General features: G+C 57.7%; 1 protein-coding gene across 1 annotated transcript; it reads right to left on the bottom strand.

The window, feature by feature from the left end:
* Positions 1-3,513: 3,513 nt before the first annotated feature.
* On the bottom strand, positions 3,514-15,605 carry CACTIN (cactin, spliceosome C complex subunit). The gene is made up of 10 exons (XM_061150695.1): positions 15,353-15,605; positions 12,523-13,006; positions 11,907-12,002; positions 11,280-11,425; positions 10,269-10,431; positions 10,073-10,187; positions 6,359-6,551; positions 5,802-5,924; positions 5,442-5,722; positions 3,514-4,953 (listed from the first exon to the last, which is right to left on the bottom strand). The coding sequence occupies exons 1-10, from the start codon at positions 15,523-15,525 to the stop codon at positions 4,463-4,465; spliced, it is 2,265 nt and encodes a 754-aa protein (XP_061006678.1). The 5' UTR covers positions 15,526-15,605; the 3' UTR covers positions 3,514-4,462.
* Between the last annotated feature and the right edge of the window lie 48 nt (positions 15,606-15,653).

Here is a 15,653-nt window from a genome sequence, read left to right as displayed (position 1 = left end):
AGCACATGGGAGCACCTAGGCTGGCATTGGGCCCCGGAGGTGGGGGTGGGGAGGTACGCTTTCCCTCTGCTCCCCAGAGCCCATCTCTGCAGGAATGATCGCGCTTGAGGCAGGGAGCTGGAAGCTGGGGGAATGACCTTCCAGACAGGATGGGCCTCCTTGAAAGCCCCGTGGCTCACTCAGGGCTGTGGGCCAGGGTCTCACTGGCCCAAAGCTGTGAAAGCAGAGGGTGAGCAGCCAGGTGCTACTAGAGCAATGGCGTGGAGGCTGAGCCCAGACGGTGGTGCAGGAAAGTGAGAAGCTTCTTAAAGGTCCCTCCTGCCCACAGTCCTTGGGCCTCCGGTGAGCGAAGGGGGTCCACGGGTTTGGGACTGGCCTTCGAGGATGCATGGGAAGCAGGGTTGGGGCATAGAGGGGTGAATTTGGGCCTCAGTGGCCCTGGGTTACAGCTTGGAGTGGGCCAGAACCCATTTGCCTTGGCCTTGATCTCATGCCACCGAGTCCTCGGGGGCCTGGGAGGGGCACACCAGTACAGGCTCTGAGTGAGAAAGATGGATTCCTGCCCTGGCCCTGATCTCCCTTCTACTGGGTCCAGCTACTATCCTTCTGGCCTCTCCATCCCTCCAGATGGCCCCTCCTCCGTTCCATACCATTGTCTGAGTCCTCAGCAGGTTAACCCTAACTCCTCTTCCTTGACAAGGAGTCTCCCCAACTCCTATGCATCTGGGAGAATCCTGGCTCGGCTCTGAGGCTCTCTCCTCTGTAAAGCCTTGATGCCCCCCACATCAAAGGAGACAGTCTTGTTCCTCCCAGCCTTTCCTTTAGGGAAACTCTTTGCCCTAGCCCATATGGTAGGACAATTGTGAGCCCCAGGTAGACTGTAAACCACATCTGCCCTCAAAGATCCCCCAGGCTGGAGAAAAATAAAGCTGTATACAGACATTCCCAGCCTCCTGCGTTCAGGGCAGGGCCAAAGGAAGTGACAGGGCTTAGGGGGGCCCAGGAGGTGAGTCTAAAAGGCATCCTGGAGTGGGGATGGGGCAGAAGTTGTGAGAACGGGGGCTTTGTGGAATGCATAGGAGTTCCACATGTCCAAGAGACAGGGCAGAAATTATACATGCAAAACTTTGGAAGCAAGAGAGAGCATGAGGCTTCAGGGGACTGTAAGGAAGGCAGAGGATGTGGGGCTGGAGCTCCAAATTGGGGGGGTGGGCTGAGATGGAGGAGGATTTTTCCGTTCCTACTTCCTCTGCCCTGAGATAAAAGGACAGTGCTCCTTCTGGTAAACAGCCAGGGCAGGGGTCAGATAAACACACTTGACTTGAGATTAGCAAGTGCCTGGGTCACAGCAGGACTCTGCAAAGCAGGGGGCAAAAATGCTCATTTTATAGACTGGGAAACTGAGGTCTGGAGGGTAGGAAGGCTGGGTCCAAGGCCACATGCAGGTGGGATCTGACCGTGAGTTCTGCACTTCCCCCACCTCCCAGGCTGTAGGCTAGTCTCTTGGTCTCTGCCCCGGCCCTGGTCAAGGGCACATGGGGGTCATGAGAAGCGTTGAGATGGTCTGTGGGGTGGGGGTGGGGGGTGGCAGATGGTGGGAACAGAGGTCAGGCTCAGGACCGGCTTCCCGGGGCTATGGTTTCCGCTGGGAGTCAGGGAGCATCTATTCTTAGTCTCACACTCAGCCAAGGGCAGGAAGAGGCTGAGGTGGGGGTTGGGGGCAATTGAAGGATGCTGGGTGGACACTGGGCAGGAGCTGGGTCCTGGGGCAGCTGGGTGCTGTGGTGCCTCCAGTCTGCCTAATGGGTCTTCCTGACACTCAGCTTGTGTCCCACCCAACTCACTTACCCTCTATGCCTCCCCAGTGCCCTAGAGCCCAGCACCTGGACTTGCATTCAGCCCTGCCCTGGAAACCCTGCAGAAGGAAATGGCAAACCACTCCAGCATCCTGGCCTGGAGAATCCCCACAGACAGAGGAGCCTGGTAGGCTGCAGTCCATGGGTTCAAAAAGAGTAGGACATGACTGAGTGAATTTCACTTCACTTCCCTGCCCTGGAAGCACCTGTTGCCTTTTCCTCTGCAAGGCCGGCCCAACTTCCTTCTCTGTCCGGCAGCCCAGTCCTCCCAGGCCTGACATAGCCCTCCCCCAGGGAACCTTCAGAGTCCCTTCTAGGACCCCTAGACCTCGTGCCTCTCCTGCCCCAGCCTGACCCCTTGCCTGGAGCAGCTCTCCTCCCTCTGGACTGGGGGCTCTTGCTAACACGTGCCCAACAATTCAGGGACATGGCCACCTTGTTCCCCTCCCCCAGAGCTACTGCCTCCCTTGGGGTCTACAGGCCACCTGGATTGCAGAAGCAAAGTGAGGAGGAACCGAGACGCTGGGGCTGGGAGGACTCCTCTCGGGGCAGCTGGGGAACCTGAGGCTGGAAATGGGAGGTTGGAGAAGGCTGGATTCTAACTCTGACTGCTGGTTTCTAGGCTTGAAAACGTGGGCCTCTGAGTCTGTTCCCCAAATGGATGTAAATGCTGTCATGTACGGCTGGTGTGAAATCTGAGTAACGCCTGCTAAAGGCCAGGTGATCGCAGCCATACAGCCTGCATGCTGAGAACAGAACAGGGCCCCACCCATCTGGTGAGCAAGCTCTGCCCAAAACTCGACCTTGCTCCAGGGCCTGTCCTGCACCCTTGATGGTGGAGCAGGCCAGGGATCAACTGGAAGTGGCTGCCCAGAGGATGCTGATTGCTCTGGCAATCAACCATTGATTAGTGATGTCCATGGAGGGTCCCAAAGGGGATGGATGGAGTCTTCATGCTGCCGTTAAGGATAGTCTTCCACCTGGACCAGGCTGGCTGGGTGGGCCAGGGCCTGCAGTGGGGAGTGGGTGCCCCTTGACCTCGTGCACTTCACCCCCAAGTCCCCAAGCCCTGCTGTCTAGAATGTGTCCACTGACGTATGAGAACATGTGGGGCGGGCCACATCAGTGGAGGCCAGAGCTGAACCAGAGGCTCCTGCACACACAGTTAAGTCAGGGTTGGGAGACGACTGGGGGACCTAGGGGTGTCAGTCTCAGTGCTGGGGACCTAGGGACAGATCACTCTCTGAGGGTGGCCGTCCTGGGCACGGTGGGGTGTGGAGCCCCCATCCCCGACGCCAGGGGTCCCCCAGGTCCTGACAACCAGTTGTCCCTAGACATCGCTGAGCATCGCCCCCTGGGTTAGGTGAGCACTAAGCGCCCCCTGGAGTGTTTAGGAATGCACCCTCCTTCTGGGGGGTGAGGGTGGGGGCAAAGATGGAGGAAACCCTCAGATGACGAGGAGCTTCCCCGGGAACCGTTATCGACTATTTTTAGGGGTTGTACTTGTTTTCAAAAGGTCTTAGTTGTTTGGTGCCTTAGTTCTGACAGATGTGCTGTGGTTACACAAGATGTTAGCAATGTGGACAGCTGGGTGTGGATATGGGCGTGAGGGGCGGAAACGCGAGAAGACCTCTGCAGTATTTCTGACAATCTAAAATTATTCTAAAATAAAATGTTTATTAAAAAAACATGCACTCTCACAAGTAGACCAATTAAATGAAAATAAACAAGATTTTTCTCCTCCCACCTAAAAAAATCTTTGTAGAGAAACAACCTGAAATGTACATATTTCCAGATGAAATAAGGTGTCTGGACCAGGCTGTCTGAGGAGTGGAGGTGGCCCTTCAGGCTTCTTCCCACTTGAGGCTGGAAATGTCTCCATAAGAAAGTGTTAAAAAGCAGCCTGTTTCTGGGGCGGGGCAAGGGCAGGGGCCAGCCTGGGGCCCCACTGGCAGTGAGGGATCGCACCTGTCAAGACTCTCACTGTCCCCATCCAAGACTCAGGGACAAGGAAGGTGGCTCTGGGTGGCAGCCTTAAGGGACAGGAGAATGCCCAGGCCAGATGGCGCCCCCGGAGCGGCAGCTATGGAAGGATATTGCTCCTAGACTTGACAGTGGACAGTAATGGGACCTCTGTGCCCATGGGGAAGAGACTGACCCCCAGCGAGCACAGGGGGTGAGCTGGGGGACCTGAGAGCTCAGATATCCTCGGATGGCCTCTTGGGGAACATGCACTCAAGGCCCTGGAGCCTGGGTAGCGCTGGTCCCACACCCACCCGCCAGCGTCCTGGGCCAGTGAGTGCCCTGCCAGCCCTGAGGCCCTGACTTGAGATGGCCGGTGTGGGGCCTGTCTCGCTTGGGGCTCAGCGTCAGCCCAGGGACCGAGGTCTGGCGACACCTTCCAGGTCCCCTGGGCTCTGAAAACCCCCTAGCAGCCCCTCCAGTGTGTGCGTCCCCTCAGCTCTCCCAGGTAGGCTCCGCAGGGAAGTGGGACCTGTTCATGCAGGGAAGGGGGCGCCCTGTGAGGGCCAGGCCCGGCCAGGGGAGGCTGCTGGCTCTGCACAAGCCCTTTCTGGGTCGTGGGGCTCCAGGAGGGGGCCCGGCCATCACCGCCGATAGCGGTAGCGTTTGAAGTGGAACCAGAGCTGGAAGATGCCATTGGCGAACTGGCAGCGGAAGCCGTGGCGGTGTGAATACTCCCACTCGCGGTTGACGATCTTGAAGGCGATGTCCTCGTAGGGTGGCCCGGCATGGAAGCGGAGCGTGGCGAAGTCCTTGTTGTCCGCGCAGGCCTCCAGGAAGTACTCGGGCGTGGAGCGCTTGTCGATGAGGTCAGGGTAGAAGATGTTAAACTTGTAGCCCTGCACGATCTTAGGTGGTGGGTTGTCGAAGTCGTAGTGCGTCTGGTTGTACTTGTTCCACTCAAAGCCCGTGTGCACGCGGTTGAAGAAGCGTGGTTTGCGCGGCCGGTACTTGTCTGCCCACAGGTAGGCCTTGCCAGTCAGCGGCATCTCCACACTGAACTGTGCCTCGTCCTGGCCCATGCCCTCCTTGGCTCGCCGGAAGAAGATGTCCTCTGCACTCTCGCTGGCGTCGCCTACAGGGGGTGAGTTGGGGGGCGCGTTACCTGGAACCCCGGACGCCCCACTTCAGGCCCTGTGCCTGTCACTCCTCGCTCCCGGCCTGCCTGCCCTGCACCCCCTGTCCTCCCAGGTGGGTACCAAACACCATGTGTCCCCTGCCAAGTTGCCCAAAGGGCCTGGTAGATAGAGGCCCACAAGGGGACCTTGGATCCAGTCTTCCCAAGGCGGTTTCTCCTCTGTACCAGGGATGATGGCCGGCCTGCGAGGCTCAGGCCCTGGCCCACAGGCCATGTAAGGAGCTCAGAGCAGAGCCGGGTGTTGGAAGTAAATACCACCATCCCCATGTCCTTGGGACAAACAAGCAAGCAAGTGAACAAAGGGACACTCAGGAGAGCTGGTGGAGGAGGATCCAAGCGGGTTCAAGGCCAACGCTGGGCAGCCCCGCCCTTGCCCGCCCCATAAACAGGGAAGCCCCACCTCTTGCCCCGCCCCCACCGCGCACCTGTGACTTGAAGCTGCTGCCGCGACAGCTGCAGGCGCTGCAGGTCCTCGTCGGGCTCCAGCACGTGGGCATCCAGCGGCAGCTCATGCGCTGTGAGCAGCCGCGGGCTGTACTTGCCGGCGTCGTAGTCGTCCAGGCTCTGCTGGATCAGGTCCTCTTCCATGAGCACCGCCTCCCCGTCTGCCTCACCCTCCGCTGGTGTGGCCCCTTGGGCCTCCGGCTCCGCAGGGCCGCCCTCCGAGGGCCCAGGTGGGGTGGGGGCTGGGTCCTCAGGCTCCAGGCTGCGGAGAGGGCTGGGCTGAGCAGGGCCAGCGGTGGGAGAGGGTCTTGGGGAGTGGGGACAGACAGGCCAGGACTTACCCGTGGCCAGGAGATGGCGGCTCCTGCTTGAGGATGGGGAACAGCGGCTCGCTCTCCACACCCTGCTCCTGCTTCAGCTTGTATAGCTTCTGCCGCAGCACATCCTGGTGCCGCTCGCGGAGCCTGCGGGGCAGGCCAGGCGGTCATCCGGAAGCCCCATGGGGAAGGCCCCTACCCAAGATTTCTCATGACTCTCAATCTGCAGCAAGGACCAGATTGAGGGCAGCAAGGGGCTGCAGCACAGGCAGACACTGGGAGGGGGCAGGTCCCTGGGCCGGAAAAGGACCGCGGACTGGTGAGGAAGAGCATAAATTTAGAAGTGACTGCATTCCGTGGCAGACAGGAACTGTGTTTACACAATGGTCCCAAGCATGCAGAGAATTCAAACACTGGGAGTGTGGGGCCTGTGGATGGGGGAGGCAGTGGCCTCCGGGGCTTCCCGTGATGTCTATTGACCCAGGAAAACAAAGACCAAGTGCTCAGTGGAGGCTGGAAGGAAGGCGGGAAGGCGGCTGGGAGCTGGTGGGGGGACTCCCAGTGAGACTCCGCCCGCTTACCTGGCACGTGCCATGTGGGCCCGCAGCTGCTGCAGCAGGCTCTCCCAGTAGCCCATGTCCAGGTTGGGGCCCCCAGCCCGGATCTTGCCCTCGATGCCCTGGAAGATGACCTGCAGCTGGCTGTATGTCTTCCCCTTGAAGACTGACTGCACATCGGAACTGACTGAGGCATTGACCCCCTCTCGCCGCTCACCTACAGTGGGGTGGGGGTGGCTCGGATAAGGGCTGGGCCCAGGCCCTAACCCCTCAAGTTTGAGAGGCCCCAGATAGCGAGGCAAAGGCTGACTGACCCCCTGTCCCTCACACTGGCTGGCTTCCTTATTTGTGGCTCATCAGAGAGCAAGCTGTGTACCCTCCCTCCAAGCCCCAGGGCCTCTGCACATGCCATGCAAGCTTCCCACCAGCAGTAAGTTCTTCCCCATGAAGCTGGCCTCCTAGATCCCAGCCATCCTCAGTCCTGAGACAACGTCCCATCCACTGAGAGGCCTTCCACAGTCACCAGCCTACTCCCTTGGCCTAAGGGCCTAACTCTCAGTTTCCCAAGGGCAGGGACCTCAGCTGCTGTTTGCTTAGCACTGTGCTGTACACAGCCGCCGGGTGAATGTAGGGCAGGCGACCAGCTCATGTTCCCTCCTCAAAAGCTGGCTTCTCTAACCCTTGCCAGTGGACAGAGGGTCACAGTTAATCAGACAGGGTCAAGAAGAACCTGAGTCCCTTCAGCCAACCAACGTGGGACGCTGGGTGCACAGCCGCCGGGTGAATGTAGGGCAGGCGACCAGCTCATGTTCCCTCCTCAAAAGCTGGCTTCTCTAACCCTTGCCAGTGGACAGAGGGTCACAGTTAATCAGACAGGGTCAAGAAGAACCTGAGTCCCTTCAGCCAACCAACGTGGGACGCTACAACGAGCAGTTGGGCTCCCAAGCAGCACTGGCCTCAGTGGGACCTGTAGGACCAGCAGCTTGGCTGTGGTCTGTCGCAGGTGCACACACATCACGGGACCAAAACCGAATCTGGCAGCAGCCTTCACACCCAGCCAGGCGGGGCCGTGTCCTGCACTGACTCAGACAGAAGCCAGGCCTCTGCTTGTTGAGACAGATGGAGCCACCAGTGAAAACTTAACAATCCACAGAAGCCACAGGCACTAAGCCACTGTCTAAAGGACCTCTGGGGGCTTTAACAGGGTGGGGAACTGGGGAGGCCACAAGGGTGTCCAAGGACCCACTTTCTCCTGCACACCCTATTGTATAGTAAGGATTCCCTAGCTACAAAGGAGAGAAGCGGAGGTGACAGGAGGGGGAAAGAAAAAAAAAAAAAGGAGGACTTTCCTGAAGATCCAGTGATTAAGACTATGCTTCCACTATAGTGGGTACTAGTTCAATCCCCAGGTGGGAAAGTTCCACATGCAGTGCACCTGGGGGTGGGGGAACAGGAAAGGAAAAAAAAAAGAGAAGTAAAAGGAGAAAGGAAAGGAAAAGGCTGGTTTAACTGGAAAGGGGGAAGGCTGCCATCCTCCGGGCTCTGGGAACAGTGGGGTCACACCTCTCAGCTCCCCTCCTCTCTCAGAAATCAGGCCCAAAGAAAACAAACACACTTGCTCTTTGAGGACACCTGGAGCCACCTGGGGCCCCAACCACAACACGCAAGGGGGAAAGGGGACAGAGGGGTAACCGATGTGGTTGGGGGAGGGGGGAGGGGCCAGGAGAGGCCAGGGCCAGGCCCTCAGGGAGCTCTGGAAACGGGGTGGGGGTACAGACTGGGGACAGACACTTGGCACAATGTCCTTTCACACTTTCCCACAGCGTTGGAGCAGGGCTGTGCTTCAGAAAGAACACACCCAGAGCCCAGCTCCAGCCCCAGCCCAGCAAACACCAGTGAGGAAACAGGAAATGCTTCCTGACATGTAGGACACCAACAATTTCCCGCCTCGCTCCAGAAGTTACTGGAGGGTGCGGGGCCAAGCCACAGAAAAGAGAGACGTGGGGTCGCAGAAAGCAAGGTTCCACTGCTGGCTCGAAGACAGGAAGCCCCAGAAGGGTGGTGGCGGACAACCCCACCCTCAGGGGAACAGGGAGGAAGGGCCCAGGGAGGGGGGCAGGGGCTGGATGGGAGCCTCCCAGGTGTCTGGCGCCCCCTGGGGAGTGAAGCGGAAGGTGGGGTAATGGGTGAAAAATCTCCCATGCCTTCCATGGTCCTGAGCTGAGGCATCAACTCCATAAAGGTGGATGCTGTTTTGAATATTTGACGACCGTGTGCTTGCTTCTCTTCTTGCAACCCTCCGGGAGGTTTTTCTCTGCACACGAGAAGGACACCCAGGCTCTAGGGAGGCTGCTGACCACCCCTGGTGGCCGAGCTACTCGCTCGCTGGCCTGGGTGTGCCCCCAGAGCCACGCCCCAGGCTGTCATCCAGTCCAAGGGCCTTGCAGCACCTCTCAACCAGCACCTCTGCCAACCAAGCAGGCGTTTCTGGACATTTCTTTGTTGTTTCTGGGGGTTTTTTTGGTTGTACTGTGAGCTTAGTTTCCGGACCAGGGACAGAAACCGGGGCCTGCAGCAGGTTCTAACTGGTCCTAACTGCTCTGCAGCCATGGAAGTCCTCTGGACACACACTGATGGCAGAGTCCCTTCCTTTCTCTGGGACTTACTACAGGATGTGCCCTGAGAGGAGGGCTGAGAGAAACACGAATCCACTTTTGAAGATAAAGGATGCTCCTCCTCTTCCTAAAAGGAAGGAAATGGCCCCGACCACCCCGTCTGAGCAGCATCTACACACGCTCAGGGGACAAAGGACGCCTGTCCCTCAGCCGCCGTGGTAGCGAGATATGAAGCTGAGAGCTTAGCAACACAGGCTCAAGGCCCCCAGGAGCTGGATGCCGTTAAAGCCAGTGGCTTCAAGGGGCAGGAACGGTGGGGCTCCTGTGGTTGCTGACAAGCTTTTATGCCAGTGGCTCTCAACCAGAGTTGAACCTGCCTCCTCTCAGGGGACACTGGGCCATACAGGGAACATCTGTGATTGTCACAACTAGGGGCTCTTGGCACTGCGTGGGTAGGGGGAGGGAGGCTGTCCACACCCCACAGGGCCCAGGACAGGCCCACATCAAATGGTCTGGGCCCAGATGTCAGCAGTGCTGTGGGGTGAGACACTGCTTTAGAGCTTGTCCTCTTTGCAATTATATGCATGCAATCATTTTGAAGAAAAGAAAAGCGATTAAAAAGGAACACAGATTTCCTTAGTGTTGAAGACTTGGGAGCTTCCACTGCAGGGGGCATGAGTTTGATCCCTGGTCAGAGAACTAAGACCCCACAAACCACATGGCGTGGCCAGAAAAACCCCCAAAACAAAAAAAAAGCCCTCCACACAGCACAGGTTCCTACCAAGTAGAGTTGGGTCCTGCTCTCACTCAAACAGATTGAGCCTCCAGTGAAAACTTGACACCCAAACAGAAGAGTCCCACTGGTGCTGATACCACAGAAACCAAGCGCTAGGTGATTGTTTAAAGGAAACCCTTGGCACTACTGGGTGAGACTCCCCCACCAGCAGAAGAGCCCTTCGCTTAGCACCAGCCGCTCCTGATGGCTTGCAGAGAGGCCTGGTGAGGCTGTGGCTACCCCAGGGGGGAGGCAGAGACTTGCAGAGAATCGGGGTCGTCTGTGGAGCCACCTGACCCACTCCTACCAGACCCAGAGGTGTGACACTGCTGGCCTGGCCCACATTACCTGGCCCCTTGCCCGAGGCCTCTAGCTTTCGGAGCTTGGAGATCTCGTCCTCTGTAATGATCGTCATGTCCCTCCAGAAGTCTGCATTCTTGCCCTGCTCCAGCTCCATGTAGACCTGGAGGGGGCACAGATGGTGTGAAGGCACGGCTGGGGCCTGGAGATGGTGGGGGTGGCGGGTGCACACTGCAGGGCGTACCTGGATGTCCTCTAGCAAGTCCTCCATGTCAGCCACCGTGAGACCGTTGAGGAAGGTATAGGGCTCGTGCATCTCCACGGCCAGGTCGTCGTCCTCAGCGCTGATGTACTTGGCCAGCAGGTCGATGGGCTTGGCCCGTCCGTCCCGGATGCGGATCTTGGACCTGCCAGGGAGCAGAGGGCAGTGTCAGAGCCAGGGGTGCGTCCTCCCTCCTGGACTGGGAGCCAGAAGAGGAGCCCAGCCCGCTGTGGGTGGTGGTCAGGGAAGGCTTTCTGGAAGAGGAGGTATCAGGCCGAGAAGCAAGAAAAGTTGGAAGGCACAGGTCCTAAAAGAGGCAGAGACAGGAGCAAGGTGGGGTCTGAAAAAAGTGGGTGGGCCACGACAGAGGAGCAGAGAGGACAGCCCGGGTGAAAGATCTAAAGCCTCAGTGCTGTACATGGGGACGGGCATCAGAGGCTAACCCTGTTCCAACCCCAGAGAGTTCTGTAACCAGGCGGGTCTGAGCCCCTGGGGACTGTGGGTAGCCAAGTGAGTAGGGGCCAGACCTGAGGCTCACACAGCCCACATGACCTCGGACAACTCTTGACATCTCAGGAGCCTCGCTTTCCATGTTTATAGATGAAGCTGATGAGCAAGACGCCTCAAAGGCTGGGGATAGCCAGGGCCTAGCCAGTCAGGGCTGGCTGGCACCCTCTACTCAGCCACATGGTTGTACCACCCGCAGCACCTGGCCTCAGGGGTGAGAGTGCAGTGATGAGGGAAGCATACAGAAAGTGAGTCAGGAGGGACCCTGAGGAGGTGCAGGGTGCAAGCCCGAGGGCCAAGGGGGCAGGGGGGGGAGCAAGGGTGGGTTCCACCTGCTCAGGTCCAGGAGGAGGGGGCGCCTAGGAGGAGGGGCACGTCCAGGAGCAGGAGGAGGGGTGGGTCTAGGAGGACGAGGAGGTAGGGCAGGGCGGTCCTAGTAGGAGGAGGGGCAGGCCCAGGAGGAGGAGCGGGTGGGGAGCCCAGCACCGAAGCTTGGCCTGCTGGAGGTGAAAGTTGTCTTCCTGCTCCTCCCAGGTCTTGAAGTGCTCCGCCTCCTTCTCCCGCTGTAGCATCTCCAGCTCCTGCTCTCGCATGGCCTTCTCGCGCTCCCGCTCCAGCCGCAGCTGCTTCACCTGAGGGCGCGTGCAGAGAGTGAGGGGGGACAGCAGACAATGGGGTCTCATGGGGTCTGCCCTTATCCTCTCAGACTGTGGGGTTCCCCAGGGTTGGGGGAGGGGTACTATTCCTGGCACCTGGCCCCCGTGGGCTGGCGCTGGACACAGGATCGGTCCAGGGATGCTTGAAGCTCTGGACAGACACTGGGGCAGAAGGGAACCCTCCTTCTGCTAGAGACACAGTAGCTTTAGTGGCCAGGGCTGCTCTGGCCACCCAGCAGGGAGCGCCTTAGAATAAATCCTGGAGGCCAGCAAAGCTGAGGTAGAGTCACTGCCTGAGCCTCTGGATCCAGCCATGCCTGAGGCCAATCTCCCCTGAACTTTCCTTGAAAGCCAAAAATGTCCCCATGGACTTAAGCCAGGGTGAGCCAGACTCACTTTCTGTCTGCTTCCCTTGGATCCCTCAAGAGGGAAGCAGGGAACCCCGGGGCACCCCCACCTTTTGCAGCTCCAGACGATTGTCTTCCTGGATCCTCTTGTTCCGCTCCTTCAGCTCCTTCTCCTCCAGGTGGCTGATCCCCTTCTTTTCCAGGGCCTGGAAGGGCCAACCACAAAGCCCGCTGAGACAGATGCCTCCTCCCACCACCCTCCCTGGGAACACCCAGCACAGCCTCCCACACTTCATAACTGCTCTACCAGCTGGGGACCCTCTAGGCCGAAGCACCTCCTCTGCTGATAAGGGGTGTGAGGCTGAGGGAATCGGCTGCCTGCAGAATCAGCTCAGTCCACTCCAGCATCGTGGAGCTCTGTCCTGACCATGGAATCCCACCCTGCATATGATGCTGAGACCCTGTTCTCCCATCCTGCCTGAGGTTAGGCTGGTTCTGTGGGTGGAGGGCCTGAAATTTTACACTACAGGAGAGTGTCATCAGAGGAGAAGCTGCTGGAAGCTGGTGCGTGTGCTCTTGTGGGCACACAATGTCAGTGGCAGGTACAACCTGAGCATGTGCACTGGGAATGCTAAATAACGTCTTTGGAAATAAGCTGTAAACAGCGCATGAAGCAAAAAGACAGAAAGGACTGGCAAGCAGCCAGTCTGGCTGCCCAAGGCTCACCTTGTTCCAGATGAAGGTGCCCAGCAGGTTGTTATCACCAAAGGGGTTGTCGGTGTTGGTATAACCCATGTACTCCTCGCCCCAGCCCATCTTCTCCCGTTTCTTCCGCTCCTTGGCTTCCTTCTTGGCCAGCCGGCGTGCCCGCTTCTCCTCAGGAGTCTCAAAGGCCTTCATCAGCTCCTCCTGCTGCTTTCGTTCTTCGCGCAGTCGCAGGCGTTCCTGCAGGCTCTGTCGCTGACTCAGGGCCGCCGCCGCTGCCTCCCGGGGGCTCTGTGAGTGGTCCCTGGATGCGGAGCTGGACGCCGAGGAGCCTGGGGACCAGGAACGTGTCCGCTGCCGCCGCTGCCGGCGAGCCCATTGGCCCCGCTGCTGCTGCTCATCATGTGAGTCAGACTGAGAGGAGTGGTCCTGGGAGCGCCGGTGGGCAGGAGGGGGGCTCCGGCTCTGCCTGCCTCGCCGTGGCCGCTCCTCTTCTGAATCCGACCTGTGGAGGGAACCCGAAAAGCTCTGCTTGCTGCCTGCTGGCCAGTCACCTGTCCCACTGCCATTGACTGGGCAGGCACCTGCTGGGGGCCAGGAGCTGGTCTAGGTTCTGGAACATGGCAGTGAGCCAAACACTGATGGTCCCTGCTTTTGTGGGGCTCACATCAACAAGTGTAACACTAGATGGGACCATGAGCCACTAGGATAGTGACAGTGCATTAGGGCATGCAGAGGTCAGAGAGGAGCTCACTAAGAAGGTGACACTGGAGGAAGTGTTGGGGAGCTACGGAGAGATCTGGAGAGAGTGATGGGGCAAAGGGCACAGCAAGAGCAAAGGCCCTTGGGCAGGAATTCATTTGGCATATTTAATCAGCAGCGGGCAGGCCTGTGTGACTGGAGCAGAGTGAGTGAGGGGAAGCAAGGGAGGGAGGGCAGGAGGGCCAGTGGCCTGGGCCAGATGGTGAGGGAACTATAAGCCCTGTCCAAGGCGTCCAGGGGGGCTTCCCTGGTAGCTCAGTCATAAAGAATTTGCCTGCAATGCAGGAGACATGGGTTTGATCCCTGGGTTGGGAAGATCCCCTGGAGAAGGAAATGGCAACCTACTCCAGTATTCTTGCTAGAGAATTCAATGGACAGAGGAGCCTGGTTAGTTCATGGGACTGCAAAGAGTCAGACGCAAATTAGCGACTAAACAACAATAACAAGGTGTCCAGGGAGGGCTTACAGAAAGAAGGTGGTGTTTACCTGGCTCTGTAGGACAGGTAGGAGTAAGACTGGCGGGAATACAGAGCCTTGACGGGGCAGGTGAGGAGGGCAGGCAAAGTACGCACTCTGGGGATAGATTCTTTAATGTTGGGGGCCTTTGAGCAACTAAATCTGTCTTTATTTTGTCCAATGCTCCACCTATTAAGCTCATGACAAAAAATTTACACCTTGAAAACCAATTATTTGGCATTAAACAAAAACTACAAATTTGGTCAAATCTTCATAAATGAGATTGATTTTCATGACCTATCTAGAGCGGCTAATTCTTGTGAATAACTAAAATCTTAGAAACCAACAGGTGACAATAACAATTTATTGCTACCCACAAACCACTGCTAAAACATCAACATTAAATGTTAAACCAGAGTCAGCAAACTTTTTCTGTGACGAGCCAGATGGTCTATGGCACAGCAACTCAACTCTGCTATCACAGGGCAAAAGTGGCCCACGAACAGCACATGAACAAACGGGCATAAGTTTGTTCAATAAAATTTTATTTCTAGACACCAAAACTTGAATTTCATGTAATTTTAATGTGTCATGAAGTACTACTCTTTTGTCTTTCCCATTCCACCCCCTCCCCTCAACATTTAAACATGTAAAAGCTATTCTTGGTCCACAGGCTGTAGTTTACCAAATCCTGGTTTAAACCATCTCTTTACTAATTTCACTGCTTTTATCTTCCTGGAATTCCTGGGTGGCAGTGATCTTATGAGATTCAAAAGTAAAAGCCACCTTTCCAAACCTAGAGGGTGATCAGTGGATGACAGCCACCCTGGCTATGGTGTGGTGAACAGGCTGGAGGGATGGGAGACAGTGCATGCTTCCAGAGCCCCTGTGGAGATCCTGAGGACACAGATGACATAACTTGGATGAAAGTGGGGCAGGGACTGCCAGTTATAGGCTGAGCCAGCAGTAGAACCCAGCTCTGAGAGTCAGTCCCTATTTCCATGCTGATTCCCTTGTGCTGGAGCAGACTCAAGCAGATTCAAGCCAAGTCTGGTCAGGTGCCCCATCTCCAGAAGAAAAGGGCTGTGGGCAGATGGGAAGCTGAGCAACAAGTCCGAGTCCTGCCACTGTCATCAACGGTTCTTCTCTCACACCCCATGAACAAGTGTTGTCACTTCTACTTCAGAAATCCCTCTCCAATTTACCCACTTGGCCTCCCCTCGAGAAAGCCAGCCTGAACAACTGTTAATACGTTCCTGCTCCTTGTTGTCACTCCTGCAGTCCCGCTGAGTCCCTTCTCCACGCTAAAACCAGTGGGAATTGCGCAAGGTAATCCAGACATCACTTATTGGTTCGAAATCCTCCACAGCTCCCCACTCCCCTCTAAACAAACCTCAAATGCTTCATGACGGTACACAAGCCTGCACGATCTGGTCTCCCGCTTCCTCTCCGACCTCATCGATTCCCCAAAGCCTCGCTCCTGGAGCCTCTCGCTTTCCTATCGCTGCCTGGTTAGTTCCGACGTGCTCAGACGTCCCCCTTTTCGGGAAGCCCTCCCTGACTAACTCGAGGGGCTCTCAGCTCCCCAAAGGCTGGAGCTGGACCTCTAGCGCGGCTCAAACAGCGACCCTACCTGCGCTCCCGACTCCTCCGCCTCCGTCTGCGTCGCCTCTCGTCGTCTCGGCGACGCCGGTTTCGCCGCCCATGGCTTCCACTCCGACTTCGGCTCCGACTCCCGCTCCGGCTCCGTTGCCTTCGACCCCTGCGACCAGCGGACCGCGAGCGCGAGCGTGTATCCCTACCCATCGGCTGGGACGGTGGCGACGGCGCTGACACAAATACCCGGGGCCTGTGACTGGGGCCTTCCTCGCTTGTGGCGCGTGCCTGGTTGCCTCACCCACGCCTGAGCAGGGATATTGGAACCCATCCTGTCG

Source organism: Dama dama, chromosome 9 (genome assembly GCF_033118175.1).
Source record: "Dama dama isolate Ldn47 chromosome 9, ASM3311817v1, whole genome shotgun sequence".
In the NCBI taxonomy this organism is placed as follows: Eukaryota; Metazoa; Chordata; class Mammalia; order Artiodactyla; family Cervidae; genus Dama; species Dama dama.
The sequence above is the reverse complement of the archived record's forward strand: the minus strand, read 5'-3'. Positions and strand labels throughout refer to the sequence as shown.